This window comes from Rhinoraja longicauda, chromosome 31, assembly GCF_053455715.1.
Source record: "Rhinoraja longicauda isolate Sanriku21f chromosome 31, sRhiLon1.1, whole genome shotgun sequence".
NCBI classification, from domain to species: Eukaryota; Metazoa; Chordata; class Chondrichthyes; order Rajiformes; family Arhynchobatidae; genus Rhinoraja; species Rhinoraja longicauda.
The window spans coordinates 24,387,331-24,405,487 of NC_135983.1; the positions used below are offsets into that span (position 1 = coordinate 24,387,331).

Consider the following 18,157-nt stretch of genomic DNA (forward strand, 5'->3'; position numbering starts at 1 on the left):
CAGGAGAGAAGGAATGGGCGACGTTTCGGGTCGAGACCCTTCTTCATTCCTTCTCTCCTGAGATGCTGCCTGACCTGCTGAGTTACTCCAGCATTTTGTGAATAAATACCTTCAAGATGTAATACAGGTATATTAGCACGACAAGGAACATGGGTTGGCTTAAAAAATCGCTCAAAACGTATTCTTCACAGGGATGTGAATCACGTGGGGAAACACTACAAAGATTGATTTCAAGGCCAGGTAAAATGAAGTATAATTCTGACCAATTTTATTTTGCTGGTACTACAGAACAATTTTATGAGCTGCAGAACAGGCACGAGTTCAGATTGCACTGTGGATAACGTGTAAGGCTGTCAGCTTAGTCTATTTAAACGTGTCGGAAAGAACTGCAGATGCTGGTTTAAACCGAAGATCGACACAAAATGCTGGAGTAACTCAGCGGGACAGGCAGCATCTCCGGAGAGAAGGAATGGGTGGCGTTTCGGGTCGAGACCCTTCTTCATTTGTTGTGTACCTCTCTACATGGGTGGCACGGTGGCGCAGCGGTAGAGTTGCGGCCTTACAGCGAATGCAGCGCCAAACACTCAGGTTCGATCCTGACTACGGGCGCTGTCTGTACGGAGTTTGTACCTTCTCCCCGTGATCTGCGTGGGTTTTCTCCGAGATCTTCGGTTTCCTCCCACACTCCAAAGACGGACAGGTATGTAGGTTAATTGACTGGGTAAAATGTAAAAATTGTCCCTAGTGTGTGTAGGATAGTGTTAGTGTGCGGGGATCGCTGGGCGGCGCGGACTCGGTGGGCCGAAGGGCCTGTTTCCGTGCTGTATCTCTAAATCTAAATCTAAATCTACATCACCGTCTATATCTCTCATTGCCATTTTCCCCCCTGACTCTCAGTCTGAAGAAGGTTCTCGACCATAAACGTCGCCTATTTTGTTCTCTCCGGAGAGATGCTGCCTGTCCCGCTGAGTTACTCCAGCATTTTTGAGCCTCTCTTCAGTCAGTGTGAACTCTGCTCACTATATTAGCGGGGTCACCTTGGCCAGCATCAGGAGTTAAATGATCCCAAGGAGGGCTTTTGGTGCGGAACGGCCACTGGCGCTGAGACTCGTGGGTCGAACATATTTTGCGGATGAGCTCGGACCTGCTATGGATGATGTAATCCGTGATGTCCGTCTGCCAGACGAGCAAAACAAGGTTGGCGGAACAGTTTTCAAGGACAACGACACCATTTTACACAGTAAATAACAGCAGATCGATCATGCTGTCAAAACCGCTGTCCTGAGCTGACTTCATGGATGCCAGCCAAGTTAACAGGGTCAGGAAGAAGCTGAAACAGCTGGCGTAGAATAGAATTTAATTGATAGTGAGTTACACGGACTGATAGACGTAATCTTTTTTGTTAAACAAGCTTAGCTGCCTAGTTAAGCACACCGCTTCACCCAGCGAAAATAAAAAGACAGTTAAAAAGAGTAATTAAACTCGCAAGGAATTAGTGATTGAGTAATATGCTTTCTCCAAATGGGAAATAAGTAATACGTTCAGGAATCCCAGTAAGCAGGTGGCAATAAACAGCTCAGGCACACTGAATAAACACAAAGCCAATGGGCTACGGTGTTTATTAATGTGCAGATATTGTTTCTCTAAAGGGTACATTTTGGGATTCCCGAGTTTATTACGCTACAGCTGAAAGACTGGAGCGACTAGGCTTGTATACACTGGAGTTTAGAAGGATGAGAGGAGATCTTATCGAAACGTATAAGATTATTAAGGGGTTGGACACATTAGAGGCAGGAAACATGTTCCCAATGTTGGGGGAGTCCAGAACAAGGGGCCACAGTTTAAGAATAAGGGGTAGGCCATTTAGAACTGAGATGAGGAAAAACTTTTTCAGTCAGAGAGTTGTGAATCTGTGGAATTCTCTGCCTCAGAAGGCAGTGGAGGCCAATTCTCTGAATACATTCAAGAGAGAGCTGGATAGAGCTCTTAAGGATAGCGGAGTCAGGGGGTATGGGGAGAAGGCAGGAACGGGGTACTGATTGAGAATGATCAGCCATGATCACATTGAATGGCGGTGCTGGCTCGAAGGGCTGAATGGCCTCCTCCTGCACCTATTGTCTATTGTCTATAACATTCATTTCAACAACAACAGGAATTTGTACGCTCTCCCCGTGACCTGCGTGGGTTTTCTCCGAGATCTTCGTTTTTCCTCCCACACTCCAAAGACGTACAGGTTTGCAGGTTAATTGGGCTTGGTATAAATGTACCTTGTAAAGTATCACAAGGTATCACAAAATGCTAGAGTAACTCAGCGGGTCAGGCAGCATCTGGGAGAGAGGGAATGGGTGACGTTTCGGGTCGAGACCCTACTTCAGACTGATGTACAATTTACAATTTACAAATGTAAACGTACAAATGTACAACTTACAATTGTAAATGTGAATTGTCCCTAGCGTGTGTGGGATAGTGTTAGTGTGCGGGGATCGCTGGTCGGTGCGGACTCGGTGGGCCGAAGGGCCTGTATCTCTAAACTTAACTAAACTAAACTAACATTTGCATTCAGATTAAGAGACTTTTGGTTTGGCATATGGATATGCAGGGAATGGAGGAATATGGATTAAAAGCTGGCAGGTAAGAGTTGGTAAAACCTGTTTCAAATATTGCAAATATATTCTGACACATTTCATCTGCTTCCACTGTGAAATCTCCTCAAGGTATGTCCACTTTGAAGCAGTTTCCCTCCTCTCTCTGACGAGAGTTCTGCACGATCGCTCCAGAGATGCTGCCTGTCCCGCTGAGTTACTCCAGCTTTTTGTGTCTATCTTTGCAAATATATTCCATGGTTCTTTTATCCCGGGAGCTGTGTTCAGGTGAGGACTAATTCAGTTTAATGTCTGTCCATTCAACCTCCACAGGTGCTGCTTGACTCATTGAGTTACTCCAATAACTCAATGATCAGTCTGAAGAAGGGTCTCGACCCGAAACGTCGCCCATTCCTTCCCTCCCGAGATGCTACCTGACCCGCTGAGTTACTCCAGCATTTTGTGTCTACCTTCGAGGTACTCCATCAGTTTGTTCTTTGCTCAAGATTCAAGCATCTTTTGTGGCTTCATTTAAAATTGAGTACTAGCAGATGTAGTTTAGTTTAGAGATACACAGAGGACACAGGTCCTTCGGCCCATTGGGTCTGCCCCTGTTCCCAATGTTGGGGGAGTCCAGAACCAGGGGCCACAGTTTAAGAATAAGGGGTAGGCCATTTAGAACGGAGATGAGGAAAAACTTTTTCAGTCAGAGAGTTGTAAATCTGTGGAATTCTCTGCCTCAGAAGGCAGTGGAGGCCAAGTCTCTGAATGCATTCAAGAGAGAGCTGGATAGAGCTCTTAAGGATAGCGGAGTCAGGGGGTATGGGGAGAAGGCAGGGACGGGGTACTGATTGAGAATGATCAGCCATGATCACATTGAATGGTGGTGTGGGCTCGAAGGGCCAAATGGCCTCCTCCTGCACCTATTGTCTATTGTCTACATTAGTTCGATCCTGCACACTAGGAACAATTTACATGAGGCAATTTCATGTACAAACCTGCATGTCTTTGGAGTGTGAGAGGAAACCAGAGCTCCTGGAAAAAACCCATGCGGTCTCAGGGAGAATGTACAAACTCCGTGCAGACAGCACCGGTAGTCAGGATCGAACCCGGGTCTCTGGCACTGTGAGGCAGCAACTCTACCGCCGCGCCACTGTGCGGTATCAAAATCTGAGTCGTAACAAACTACCATTTCTCAATCGATTTGGTACTTCACAGGAGGTCCAAGAAAAGGCTGCATGAAGAATGGAGATGAGATTTAAAACATTTAAAAACTGAAGAAAATGATTGTAAACTCTAACGGATGATGTTTCTTGCGGTTATACATTTAATCCATCCCAATATTGCCTTTCCCGTCCCTTGGTCAAAATTACAAGCAAATTCTATAATTCCTCAGAGGTATTCAGAGACGATCAGAAGCAAAAAAAGTCTCTTTCCTACCATGTGCTGGACTACTATCTACCTCTTTCACGTCCATCGGACTATCCTTGACAGGACTTTGCTGGCTTTAACTTGCACTAAACGTAATTCCCTTATCATGTATCTATCTATACTCTGCAAATGGATCGATTGTGATCATGTATTGTCTTTCCGCTGACTGGATAGCGCTCAACATAAAAGCTGTTCACTGTACCTCGGTACATGTGACAATAAACTGAACTGGGCCATTCCCCACCATTAGAGCTACTAAGAGGAAACAGTCACATGCGGAGACGATGAAAAGAATAATTGCTTGAAGTTTTCCAACTTAAGATCGGGCAATGAAACTTCCATCAAACTGTGGTAAACCACAAACTGCTTCTTGAAGAGCTCTCAGCCCGGGAAGCATCGAATCCCAAGAATTATTTTCTCCATGGATCACCATTTTCATTCAGCCCCAACAATTATTTCATGTTCCATCAGTCAACCGAAGCAGACATATTCCTGCAGAGAAAATGTGGCATGGTGGCGCAGCGGTAAAGTTGCTGCCTCACAGCGCCAGAGACCCGGGTTCGATCCCGGCTACGGGTGCTGTCTGAACGGAGTTTGTGCATTCTCCCCGTGACCTGCGTGGGTTTTCTCCGAGATCTTCGGTTTCCTCCTGCCTTCCAAGGACGTACAGGTTTGGAGGCTAATTGGTTTGGTGCGTGTGTAAAATTGTCCCCAGTGTGTGTAGGATAGTGTAAGTGTGCGGGGATCGCTGGTCGTTGTGGACTCGGTGGTCCAAAGGGCCTGTTTGCCCCACTGTATCTCCAAACTGAGCTAAACTAAGAAGAAAGCGTTCCCCATAAAAAAGCAAAAGAAGCCTAAACTGGGATTAATGTCAATGACACAGAAATCATCATGCCAGTTCTTTTTCCCACTTCTATGCCTTTTTGCCGAATGGGATACCTTCAGTACCGAAGGTATTTATTCACAAAATGGTGGAGTAACTCAGCAGGTCAGGCAGCATCTCGGGAGAGAAGGAATGGGTGACGTTTCGGGTCGAGACCCTTCTTCAGTCAGCACCGAAGATACAATTGAGAGGATTTATGGCAGGGAAGGATGTGCCACCTTTTTTCCATTTAAGGTCACTCCACAGTTTCATTCACCGTTTAAGTTTCCAGCAGGGTATTTGGGCTGTAAGAATCACAGGACGGGACCATAAAGCTAAAGGAATCTGGAGAAAATTAATTCCTACTTGTTCACATCTGACCTATTCCCTGCGGTTCAAAGACTGAAGCCAACCTGCAGTGGAAAATGGAAGATCAAAGGAGACATATCTCATGCTCCTGAATGGAGTCAACGCCAAGAATCATTACGACCAATTGGCTGGACGAAGATGGCTCACTTTGTGTTGGAATCCACCCCTTGTAAGCAACGGGAGATCAATCTCCTGCCCCCCTCTGCTGAGAACGAGCAAGATAATTGATGCTCGCTTGTAAACCAGACGTACAGGTTTATGCCAGAAACATAAAAGTTGCTGCAGCTGTATCTTGACCTTTCTGTTTAAATCACTCCATGATTTCCAGCAGCAAAAGATTTCTGCAGAGCCTCTCCCAGCGTGTGCACCTCTTTTCCGGAACGCGTTCGACCGAACTGGCCTCTATAGTTCGGGGATCGCTGAGGAGAAAGAATTGCGTTGTGGAAAGTCCCGATCGGTTCGTCGGAACCCAACACCAAAACTATCGTCTGAAGTTTGAGGAAGGGTCTCGACCCGAAACGTCACCTATTCCTTCGCTCCTGAGATGCTGCCTGTCCCGCTGAGTTACTCCAGCATTTTGTGTCTACCTTCAGCCAAAACTGTAGCCCTTCCAGAGCAACCTCGGCCACAGAGAGTAGGGTCCACATCTGTCCCTGTCACATATGCCCACAGCTGCAATCGGTTACCAGTGAATCTACCGTACAAAATATTACCTCGGAAACATCTTCCGACAAATTCATACTCAGCATTACATTTTTCTCAGAATGGAATGGAAATGAATTGAATAAAGGACCCATTTATCAAAGAGTGAAAGGAAATTGGGGCGGCACGGTGGCGCAGCGGTAGAGTTGCTGCCTTACAGCGCCAGAGACCCGGGTTCGATCCCGACTACGGGTGCTGTCTGTACGGAGTTTGTACGTGCTCCCCGTGACCTGCGTGGGTTTTCTCCGAGATCTTTGGTTTCCTCCCACACTCCAAAGAAGTGCAGGTTTGGAGGTTAATTGGCTCTGTGCAAATGTAAATAGTCCCTAGTGTGTGTCGGATAGTGACAGTGTGCAGAGATCGCTGGACTCGGTGGGCCAAAGGGTCTGTTTCCGCGCTGTATCTCTAAAGTAAACCAACGTAAATGAGACTGGAAGAAACTGTGTTCTTAATGGCTGCCTTCGGTCGCATAAGGTTTCTCCTTTCTTTTGTTTATCCAATATTTGATCTTGGGATGGCAATGATTCTCTTTTTGTTGCTCATCGCAAGGAGCTGGTGGTGAACCGCCTTGTTGAGAGATTGGAGTTAATTTGGAGCTGGTTAGATTTTGGCTCGGTGACGATGGATGACCGTTCCAGGTCAGAGCGCTCTCCAAGTTGGATGGAAAGATGTTGGCGCGCTCCGTGCTCCTGCTGCGTCCATTCGAGACACCAAAGGTAGCTACTTTGAAGAGGCATTGGGCAGTCAGATTGAAAATTGCAGTTGGGAAAGTTTGGCGGCCACCGTGAGCCGCCAGTGCGGGGAACGACCGGTGTAGACCTGGCGAACAGTAGGCAGACTGCTTCGGCTTGGCTTGAGTCAAACGTCTTGTGAATTGTTGCAGTTGTTCTCATCAAAGCAAATGTGGTTTTTCATCAGAAGCTCAACATCTGGCTGGCAGCAAGAACAAAAGCCTTCAGATGGAATGTACTTTTCACTCCGACAGCTGCAATCCAGTTACGTTTCCAGTCCACTGCGACCCCCCTCGGATACTGGTGATAAGGGATTGCATACTAACACCCCCATGAGCACACAGGAACGCAGGAGGACGAGGTCTGATCTTGCAGAGGTGTATACAATCATGGGAGGAATAGATCGGGTAGATGCATGGAGTTTCTTGCCCAGAGTAGGTGATGGGGAAAAGATTTAATAGGGATCTGAGGGGCAGCTTTTTCACACAAAGGGTGGTGGGTGCATGGAACGAGCTGTCAGAGGAGGTTGTTGAGGCAGGGACTATAGATAAGACAGGTTTGGAGGGACATGGGCCAAACACGGAGAGGTGGGACTAGTGAAGATGGGACATGTTGGCCAGTGTGGGCCGAAGGGCCTATTTCCATGTAGTAAGACTCTATGACTCTATGACTATGACACGCAAGTTCTGGCCCGCAGATTCTAGGACAATTAGGCACCACCTTTCATAAAGATCATGCTTGATTTAATATAAGAAAATAACTGCAGATGCTGGCACAAATCGAAGGTATTTATTCACATATTATTTATGCTGGAGTAACTCAGCAGGTCAGGCAGCATCTCAGGAGAGAAGGAATGGGTGACGTTTCGGGTCGAGACCGTTCTTCAGACCGATCTCAATTATAATCTCAATTCCGCACTCTTTCTACCTGCTGTGATCTTTTACACTCTTGCTCGTCAAGAAATTACCTCTACCTTATAAATACTCCACCATTCTTTGAGGAAGTAAATTCCAACCCATTCCATCTCACGCTCATGCAATAGACAATAGACGCAGGAGTAGGCCATTTGGGCCTTCGAACCAGCACCAAAATGGCACCCAAGCCAAGGGACTCTTTGTGTGCTGGTCACAGAAGTGGATCTGCAATGACGCAATGCAATCGCTCCACTCTTTTACAATCTCTGCTCCATCTTCAGCATTTCTTACTTTAACCACTCACGTTATCTCCTTTATCATGTATCTGAACACTGAGGACGGCTCGATTGTAATCTTGTATTGTCTTCCCACCGACTGGTTAGCACGCAGCCAAAGCTTTTCACTGTACCTCGATACACATAATAATCAATCAATCACAATCACAATAATACTTTATTACCCAAGTATGTTTTGCAACATACAGGGAACTTCATTTGCCATACAGTCATAGCAATAAAAAGCTAAACTCAAACTCAAACTCACACTCACCTGAGTGAAACTTGGCCTCACCTCTGTCTTATTTTATACAGTAATCCCAAATTTTTAATCTTCGTCCAAGATGACACAACTTCTCCACCTGTCAAGACCCCCTCAGTATCGTGCATGTTTAGTTGAGTTTAGTTTAGTTTAGAGATGCAGCGCGGAAACAGGCCCTTCGGCCCACCGAGTCCGTACTGACCAGCGATCCCCGCACATTAAAACAAACCTGCACAAACTAGGGACAATTCACACTTATACCAAGTATACAAACCCAAGCCAATTAACCTACAAACCTGCATGTCTTTGGAGTGTGGGAGGAAACCGAAGATCTTGGAGAAAACCCATGTGGTCACAGGGAGAACGTACAAACTCCGTACAGACAGCACCCGTAGTCGGGATCGAACCTGTGTCTGTGGCGCAGCAAGTGTTGTAAGGCAGCAACTCTACCGCTGTGCCACCGTGCCACACTTTTGATCGTCTTGTTCTAAACACCAGTGGAGACAAAACAAGCCAGTGCAAGCTTCCCTGATAATGCAATACCCTCATTCCAGGCATTGGTCGAGTAATTCTTTTTTCAACTGCTTCCTCACCATTTACATCCTTACTTAAATAAGGAGCCCAATACAGCACACAATGCTCCATCAGGTCTCACAAAATACCTTACGTAACACAAACACAAACTCCCTCCCCCAATCCTAGTTCTCCGACTAGTTTCATTGTCCTCCTGATTAAATATTACTGGTTGTATGCCTCGTTGACTTCAACATCGCGGAGCTCGCAGTCTCGGGTTGAGACCGACGTCGGGAAGCTCCAAAGCCGCACGACATTCGACTAATCCCGACCTGAGGTCAAATCGCTCGGCACGGGGGAGCTGAGATTCCCCCCCCCCCGATGCAGGAGCTTGATCGCCCCGGTGAGGAAGGCCCACCGTGGGCTACGGGAGTCAAGATCGTCCCGTCAACGGAAGGTTAGAGGCCCCCGACCGCTGGAGGATAAAAAAGGGAGAGACTGAACTTTTTTTTTCACCTTCCATCACAGTGAGGAATGTGGAGGAGTCACTGTGGTGGATGTTCATGTTAAAATGTATTTTGTGTGTCCTGTTGCTTTTTAATGTAATGACTGTACGGCAAATGAAGTCCCTCGTATGTTGCAAAACATACTTGGCTAATAAAGTATGATTGTGACTGTGATTGTGTGATATTTGAATCTAATCATGCTATTAGTTCCTGACGATGTTGTCTTATCAGATGCTTCCACTGTTTAGCGCATAAGTCTCAATTCCTCACAAATCTAGTAAAGATGCCAGGCTGAGTTTTATAGGATGACTGAATGTAATAAACTGCATAAAAACCAGGTGCCGATCTCAAGCCAGTGATCGCACTGCAATGCAATGAATATGTTGTGATTCTTAACTGCAGAAACGATGATTGTCTTGAATTTGTTCTCAAATGTTGATTAGTTAAATGTACTCATGAGAAAGTGATCTGAATAAACACACCCAGAGGACCTCAAGGGATTTTCCTTGAAGCTATGGCAACTAGTAACATCTCTCACATCTATCACTGAGGGAGGGACAAATATATATCACACACACGCACATATATATCACACATATACACACATATATACACACACACTCACACATATATATATATAGAGAGATTTTATTTATATATATATGTCTGAACTCATTTTGCCCGGGCCACAGCGAATAATCATCTGTTTCTTTTTTTACATATTCCAGTTCATTGGCTATATTTAAGAGGGAGTTAGATGTGGCCCTTGTGGCTAAAGGGATCAGGGGGTATGGAGAGAAGGCAGGTACAGGTTACTGAGTTGGATGATCCGCCATGATCATATTGAATGGCGGTGCAGGCTCGAAGGGCCGAATGGCCTACTCCGGCAACTATTTTCTATGTTTCTATGTTTCTATATCATTAGTTCTATACCACTCTATATCACTGTCTATACCTCTCTATATCACTGTCTATACCACTCTATATCACTGTCTATACCACTCTATATCACTGTCTATACCACTCCTTTCCCTTTCCCCTGACTCTCAGTCTGAAGAAGGATCTCGACACCTAGTGGGGTGCCACATGGCTCAGTGCTGGGATCCCAGTTATTTACAATATATATTAACGATTTAGAGGAAGGAATTAAATGTGACATCGCCAAGTTTGCGGATGACACAAAGCTGGGTGGCAGTGTGAGCTGCGAAGAGGATGCTATGAAGCTGCAGGGTGAGTGGGCAGATGCGTGGCAGATGCAGTATAATGTGGATAAATGTGAGGTTATCCACTTTGGTGGCAAGAAGGCAGATTATTTAGATTTCAGATTTAGATTTAGAGATACAGCGCAGAAACAGGCCCTTCGGCCCACCGGATCTGCGCCGCCCAGCGATCCCCACACATTAACACTATTCTATACCCACTACGGACAATTTTTACATTTACCAAGCCAATTAACCTACGTACCTGTACGTCTTTGGAGTGTGGGAGGAAACCGAAGATCTCGGAGAAAACCCACGCAGGTCACGAGGAGAATGTACAAACTCCGTACAGACGGCGCCCGTAGTCAGGATCGAACCTGAGTCTCCGGCGCTGCATTCGCTGTAAGGCAGCAACTCTACCGCTGCGCCACCGTGCCGCTTGAATGGTGTCAAATTAGGAAAAGGGGAGGTGCAAAGAGACTTGGGTGTCCTTGTACATCAGTCACTGAAAGTAAGCATGCAGGTACAGCAGGCAGTGAAGAAAGCCAATGGCATGTTGGCCTTCATAATGAGAGGATTTGAGTTTTGGAGAATCATTGCCACCCAGCACTTTGTGTCTTTCTAGGTGCTGGTGGTATTTAGCCAAGAATGAGATGTTGACTGGTTCTTTCAGGCGAAAGAGCCCATGATAATGTTCAAAGATCAGCAACAAACTTCCAACGAACAGAACTGTAACGGTCGGTCTTCTCAGTGCAGATTGTGGGCTCTTACAGTGTGCAAAATGGCTGTCCCCTTTCCCGAAATGAAAACCATGACTCTATTGAGCGTAGAGCGATTCATGTTCTCCTGTGAGCCGAGAAGATTTCCTTTGATTTGTCTTTTCCCCAAACCAAAAGGTCACACACGAAGCACAAAACTTGGCCATGTGCAGGAAGGAACTGCAGATGCTGGTTTGAACCTGAAGATGGACACAAAATGCTGGAGTAACTCAGCGGGACAGGCAGCAACTCCGGAGAGAAGGAATGGGTGACGTTTCGGGTCGAGACCCTTCTTCGGATTAGAAGTCCACAAAACTTTCAGATCACAAAACCTGTGCTACTCTTCACATCACAGTAGATGTCTGAAGAAGGTTCTGAAGAAGGGTCTCGACCCGAAACGTCACCCATTCCTTCTCTCCTAGATGCTGCCTGACCTGCTGAGTTACTCCAGCATATTGTGATACCTTCGATTTGTACCAGCATCTGCAGTTATTTTCCTACATAGTAGATCATTGATGGAACACCACATTACACCAATGTCCAGTAGAACGCTACAGTATCTCAGTTTGCTAATTATTATTTCAACTAGTCTCAGTAAACATTCACGACAGACTGCGATGTCATTGACAATCATTGGAAGTGCTTGACAACATTTGATTACATCTGGTTACACTTATGGAAATGATTTTTTTAAAATGTATATTATATTTCCAAACGATTGTTCCTTTGCTTTTCTGCAAAACATTAAGTTTGATTTAAAGCTGACATTATTTTGCCAAGACAAAAGTTAATGGCAGTGGGGGGGGGAGTGGAGATAAATGGTTGTCAGTCAGTTATTAACAGATGTTCTATCCATTTAGATCAAACCTTCAGACAGTTTGAGGTCCACTGAAGAGGTCTGTGGACAGGAGAGCCTGGCAGCTTATGAAAGATGCTGAATATATTGCCATCCAGAAAAGTAGACTTCTGGTGGCAATCATATGGTATTTATCTGTGCCATTCCCATCAATAACTGCAGCAGAAAGACGACTGCCATTGGTCTTTGGGCTAATGGGACGAGCTTAGATGGGTCATTTTGTGCGGCATTGACGAGTTCAGCTTGGTTTAGATTAGAGATACAGCGCGGAAACAGGGCCTTCGGCCAACCGAGTCCGCATATACCAGCGATCACCGCGCGTGAGGAAAAACCTTTTCAGTCAGAGAGTTGTAAATCTGTGGAATTCTCTGCCTCAGAAGGCAGTGGAGGCCAATTCTCTGGATGCATTCAAGAGAGAGCTAGAGAGAGCTCTTAAGGATAGCGGAGTCAGGAGGTATGGGGAGAAGGCAGGAACGGGGTACTTATTGTGAATGACCGGCCATGATCACATTGAATGGCGGTGCTGGTTTGATGGGCCGAATGGCCTATTCCTGCACCTATTGCTATTGTCTATTGTCTATTTACACCAACCAACACACACTAGGGAAAATTTACAATTATACGAAGCCAATTAACCTACAAACCTGTACGTCTTTGGAGTATGGGAGGAAACCGGAGATCCTGGAGAAAACCCATGCAGGTCACGGGGAGAACGTACAAATTGCGTACAGACAGCGCCCGCAGTCAGGATCACACCCGTATTTCTGGTGCTGTAGCTTATTCTTTGAAGCTTATTCTCTCTTACAGATTTATTGAGTGTTCTCTTTCATCATCCAAAAAGTGAGAATGAATGGAATTGCTCCACAAACTAGCATCGACACAGTATTAAACAGAAATGAACGAATGATTCACGTTTCTTCAAGACCTCACATGGCACTAGCTGCTGCAACAGTGTGAAAGAGTGCTTCTCTCCAGAGATGCTGCCTGACCTGCTGAGTTACTCCATCATTGTTTTGTCTGTCTTTGGTATAAACCAGCATCTGCAGTTCCTTCCTGCACAGCGTTAAAGAGCCAATTTCCATACTGAGAAGTACATGTAATTTTCTTTTGTTTTCTTCAGATTTGAGTTGTTTTGTCTTGAGTCAGGGTAATGGCCAGATGTAATAATTATGAGCAGTGTAGATTTTCTATTGTCCAAATATGCATTTTGTTTTTGGCAGCTGAAGAGAATCGTAGAAATTAGTTCAGATCTCATCTATTCCAACACGTAAACGATTGTCCGTGAGGTTCAGAGAAATTTGATGATCAAATACATATTTGAAGAAAATCCCACAGATGTTCCTATTAACAGGAATGAGCAGAGATCACATCTGGGTGAGTGAATTGGACAACATTGAAAGTTAGCACTGGATGTAATTATTCCCATGGTTTTTCTATCTGTAACAATTTACAGACAGGGAGAGAGATATATACCGAACAGCCAAAACATTCTGACCACTGACAGGCGAAGTGAATAACATTGATTATCTTGTTACAATGGCACCTGTCAAGGGGTGGGATATATTAGGCAGCAAGTGAACAGTCAGTTCTTGAGGTTGATGTGTTGGATGCAGGAGAAATGGGCAGGAGTAAAAAGACCTGAGCGACCTTGACAAGGGCCATATTGTATGGCCAGATGACTGGGTCAGAGCATCTCTGAAACGGCAAGGCTTGTGGGGTGCTCCCGGTCAGCAGTTCGTGAGTACCTACCGACAGTGGTCCGAGGAGGGACAAACCACAAACTGGCGACAGACAGGGTGTTGGGCGCCCAAGGCTCATCGATGCGCGAGGGCAACGAAGGCTATCCCGTCTGGTCCGAACCGACAGAAGGTCGACTGTGGCACGAGTCACAGAAAATGTTAATGGTGGTCACGGGAGGAATGTGTCACAATACACAGTGCATCGCACCCTGCTGCGTATGGGGCTGCACACGGAGGACCAACAGCATGTTAGGCAGGTGGTCATAATGTTTTGGCTGATCGGTGTTTCCCAGCCAAATAACAATGGTAGTTTCTAACCAAGGGAGAGGATGCAGTCACACTGGTGCAGGTGGAGGTTGATTGGTTCTTGATTAGTACGGATGTCAAGGGTTTATGGGGAGAAGGCAGGAGAAAGGAGTTGAAAGGTAAAGGTTGATCGGCCATTATTAAATGGTGGAATAGACTTAATGGGCCGATTGGACTAATCCTGCTACTGTGACTCATGGACACCCATCCCCCAATGAGAGATTTGGTTATGGTAACACCATTGCATGTCAAGAGGAGATACTCAGGTTCCCTACCCTTGGAAGGGATAATTTCCTGTCACTTAAATTGCCCCAAACATGAACGACACATTGAGCTCCATGCATCTATACATGGGATGTTTCCTTAGCTGAGCATTTGTAAATTAGCCTGAACACTTGTATTGCTGGGAGAGTCGCTGCCTTCCAGAGCCAGAGACCCGGGTTCGATCCTCACCATGGGTGCAGTCTGTACGGAGTTTGAACGTTCTCCCCGTGACCGCGTGGGTTTTCTCCAGGTGCTCCGGCTTTCTCCCACACTCCAAAGACGTACTTAATTGGCTTCGGTATGAACGTAAAATTTAGATTTTTTTTTAGCTTTAGAGACACAGCGCGGAAACAGGTCCTTCGGCCCACCGAGTCCGCGCCGCCCAGCGATCCCCGCACATTAACACTATCCTACACACACTAGGGACAATTTTTACATTTACCCAGTCAATTAACCTACAAACCTGTACGTCTTTGGAGTGTGGGAGGAAACCGAAGATCTCGGAGAAAACCCACTCAGGTCACGGGAAGAACGTACAAACTCCGTACAGACGGCGCCCGTAGTCGGGATCGAACCTGAGTCTCCGGCGCTGCATTCGCTGTAAGGCAGCAACTCTACCGCTGCGCCACCGTGCCGCCCCTAGAGTGTGCAGGATAGTGTTAGAGTGCGGTGTTGTCCCTAGAGTGTGCAGGATAGTGTTAGAATGCGGGGATCGCTGCTCGGCGCAGACACGGTGGGCCGAAGGGCCTGTTTCCGCGCTGTATCTCTAACTTAAACTAAACTAAACTAAACCTCAGACATCAAGATAAAGTCATGACCACCATGAGACAGGTGAAGGTAGTCGGCCTCTGAAAATGTACTAAGTAACTCTCAGGTGAATAATTGGACTCTTTTTGTCTTGAGATACCCTCAGGACATAGAAGGATCCAGTGAGCAATGAGCTAGAAATACATTTCATATTTCCCCAATGAACAACTAATTAGCTTTATGACCAGCTGGCAAAGTAAACGCTCAAAGTGACGAGTGATCCATTACTGTAATTCCGTTCAAGCTTCGATGAAAGGGAATCTTAAAAAAAAAAGAATCTTAAACCGGAGACTCGAAGGCAATTGAACTGCTTCTGAGTGAAAACAAAATGTTGTATAAAAGGAAATTCCAGAGAAATGTAGATCTCTCACACTTCACTGGAAATGTCCACCAGCCTTGTTCATTGGGAATTTTTCAATCGTACGGAATTGGATCTCAAGGTTATGCATTATTCCGGCATTATGCACACGCAGGCACCAAATAACCTAAACCGTTGACAAGGTTCAGCCTTTATTTTGCCAAGATTATTGGCAGGACTTTAAAAACGTCCGATTCGTTTCCGAATATAAGTTTCACGTTATTTTTGTTAATCACCCCGCCAGAAACTTGCCCAGAAAATACATTCAGACAAGAAGCAGTACTTGGAGTTCTGACTTTGGATTGGAGCTTTCTTCCCTTGTCTGCCCCTACCTGCTTCCAGTGTTTTGTTCTGTTCTGTACCATGTTCCTGACAGACCATTTGGACCCGTGACACTCCGCACACTCACCTGGACAGTTGGACGAGAACTCTGCCATTCAGCAGCCAAGGCAAGTCAGTAACAGTTCAGCAGGGGAAAGTCACGTGGAATGTAGTAGGCGGGCAATGAAACCCAAACCAATAGAAGGTATCGCAAAATGCTGGAGTAACTCAGCAGGTCAGGCAGCATCTCTGGAGAGAAGGAATGGGTGACGTTTCGGGTCGAGACCCTTCTTCAGTCTGAAAGCTGGTGGGACTAGTGTAGATGGGGCATGTTGGTCGGTGTGGGCAGGTGGGACTAGTGTAGATGGGGCATGTTGGTCGGTGTGGGCAGGTGGTACTAGTGTAGATGGGGCATGTTGGTCGGTGTGGGCAGGTGGGACTAGTGTAGGTGGGGCATGTTGGTCGGTGTGGGCAGGTGGGACTAGTGTAGATGGGGCATGTTGGTCGGTGTGGGCAGGTGGGACTAGTGTAGATGGGGTATGTTGGTCAGTGTGGGCAGGTGGGACTAGTGTAAATGGGGCATGTTGGTCGGTGTGGGCAGGTGGGACTAGTGTAGATGGGGCATGTTGGTCAGTGTGGGCAATTGGCCGTAGGGTTACCAACTGTCCCGTATTAGCCGGGACATCCCGTATTTTGGGCTAAATTTGTTTGTCCCGTATGGGACTGCCCTTGGCCCGTATTAGGCCTGGACAGTGTAGGCCCGGACAGTGTAGGCTAACAGTGTGTTCGGGGAGCGGGGCCGAGTGTGTTCGGGGAGCGGTGCCGAGTGTGTTCGCCTAACGGAGGTTGCGTAGCAACCCGCCTCCCGGCCCGGGCGGCCGCCATTGGTGGAACGGGAGCACGTGGCCGCTGGCTGGGTGAGGTCACGTGGGGCGTAGGTGGTGACGTCACATTGTCCCGTATTTGGGAGTTTGAAAGTTGGCAACTCCTAGAAGGGCCTGATTCACATTGTATGCCTCTGTGACTCCAGTTGATTCAGCCCTGTTGAGAATGTTTAGCACAGCCTGCCTTGACATTCAAAAGTTACAACGTAAGCACATGTCCAGTTGATGTATTTCCCACAAGATTCCTTTTAAATGACTGTGCAGTAAGGTCATTGATGTGAATAAGGCACTGAAAATGATAAGCTTATAAGGCACGGTTGTGTTTTAATTCTCAAAGGTTCAATAACTGTTCTGTATAACAGATCATTGAACGCAGCCACAATGTTAATTGGTATCCACGTTGGAGTAAACAGGATTTCACAGAGACGCAAGCTTTTGCATTGATGCCATATCCACTGTGAAATAGTTTGCACACCTGCCTTTAGTTCTAGTTTAGTTTAGCATAGAGATACAGTGCGGAAACAGGCCCTTCGACCCGCCGAGTCCGCGCCGACCAGCGATCCCTGCACACTAACACTATCCTACACACACACGGGACAATTTACATTAATGCCAAGCCAATTAACCTACAAACCTGTCCGTTTTGTTGAAAGACTGGAGCGACTAGGTTTGTATACACTGGAATTTAGAAGGAAGAGAGGAGATCTTATCGAAACATATAAGATTATTAAGGGGTTGGACACGTTAGAGGCAGGAAACATGTTCCCAATATTGGGGGAGTCCAGAACAAGGGGCCACAGTTTAAGAATAAGGGGTAGGCCATTTAGAACTGAGATGAGGAAAATCTTTTTCAGTCAGAGAGTTGTGAATCTGTGGAATTCTCTGCCTCAGAAGACAGTGGAGGCCAATTTTCTGAATGCATTCAAGAGAGAACTAGATAGAGCTCTTAAGGATAGCGGAGTCAGGGGGTATGGGGAGAGGGCCGGAACGGGGTGCTGATCGAGAATGATCAGCCATGATCACATTGAATGGCGGTGCTGGCTCAAAGGGCCGAATGGCCTCCTCCTGCACCTATTGTCTATTGTCTATTGTCTTTGGAGCGTAGGTGGAAACCGGAGCTCAGGGAGAAAACCCACGCAGGTCACAGGGAGAACGTACAAACTCCGTACACGCAGCGTCTGCAGTCAGGATCAAACCCGGGTCTCCGGCGCTGTAGGGCAGCAACTCTGCCACTGACTCACCCTTTACAGTTTTGCACTTTACACGTTACATTTCTATCGCCATAAGCTCACAATTTTTTCTTAAATTTGTAAACAAACGACTTATTGTGTGTTGCAGTAACCCGAGCGAAGGGGAAATATGTGCAGAGGCACATTTAGCAGCCTGAACCAATTTATTTAATTTAAAAGTTGTGCTGAAGACATATTTACACAAGTACAACTGGATAAATGGGGCTGCTTCCATCTGCAAGCTGCTTGTGTTAAAATGACGCTGCGTTTCTGCCACTCTGTGCGCCAT

At 46.4% G+C, this 18,157-nt stretch overlaps 1 protein-coding gene across 1 annotated transcript in view; it reads right to left on the reverse strand.

The window, feature by feature from the left end:
* Positions 1 to 996: 996 nt before the first annotated feature.
* Positions 997 to 18,157, reverse strand: part of LOC144608288 (astrotactin-2-like) — a 908,904-nt gene continuing 891,743 nt past the window's right edge. The window contains exon 22 of the mRNA XM_078425904.1: positions 997 to 1,176. Within this exon, the coding sequence (XP_078282030.1) occupies positions 997 to 1,176 (180 nt within the window). The remainder of the gene's footprint in view (positions 1,177 to 18,157) is intronic.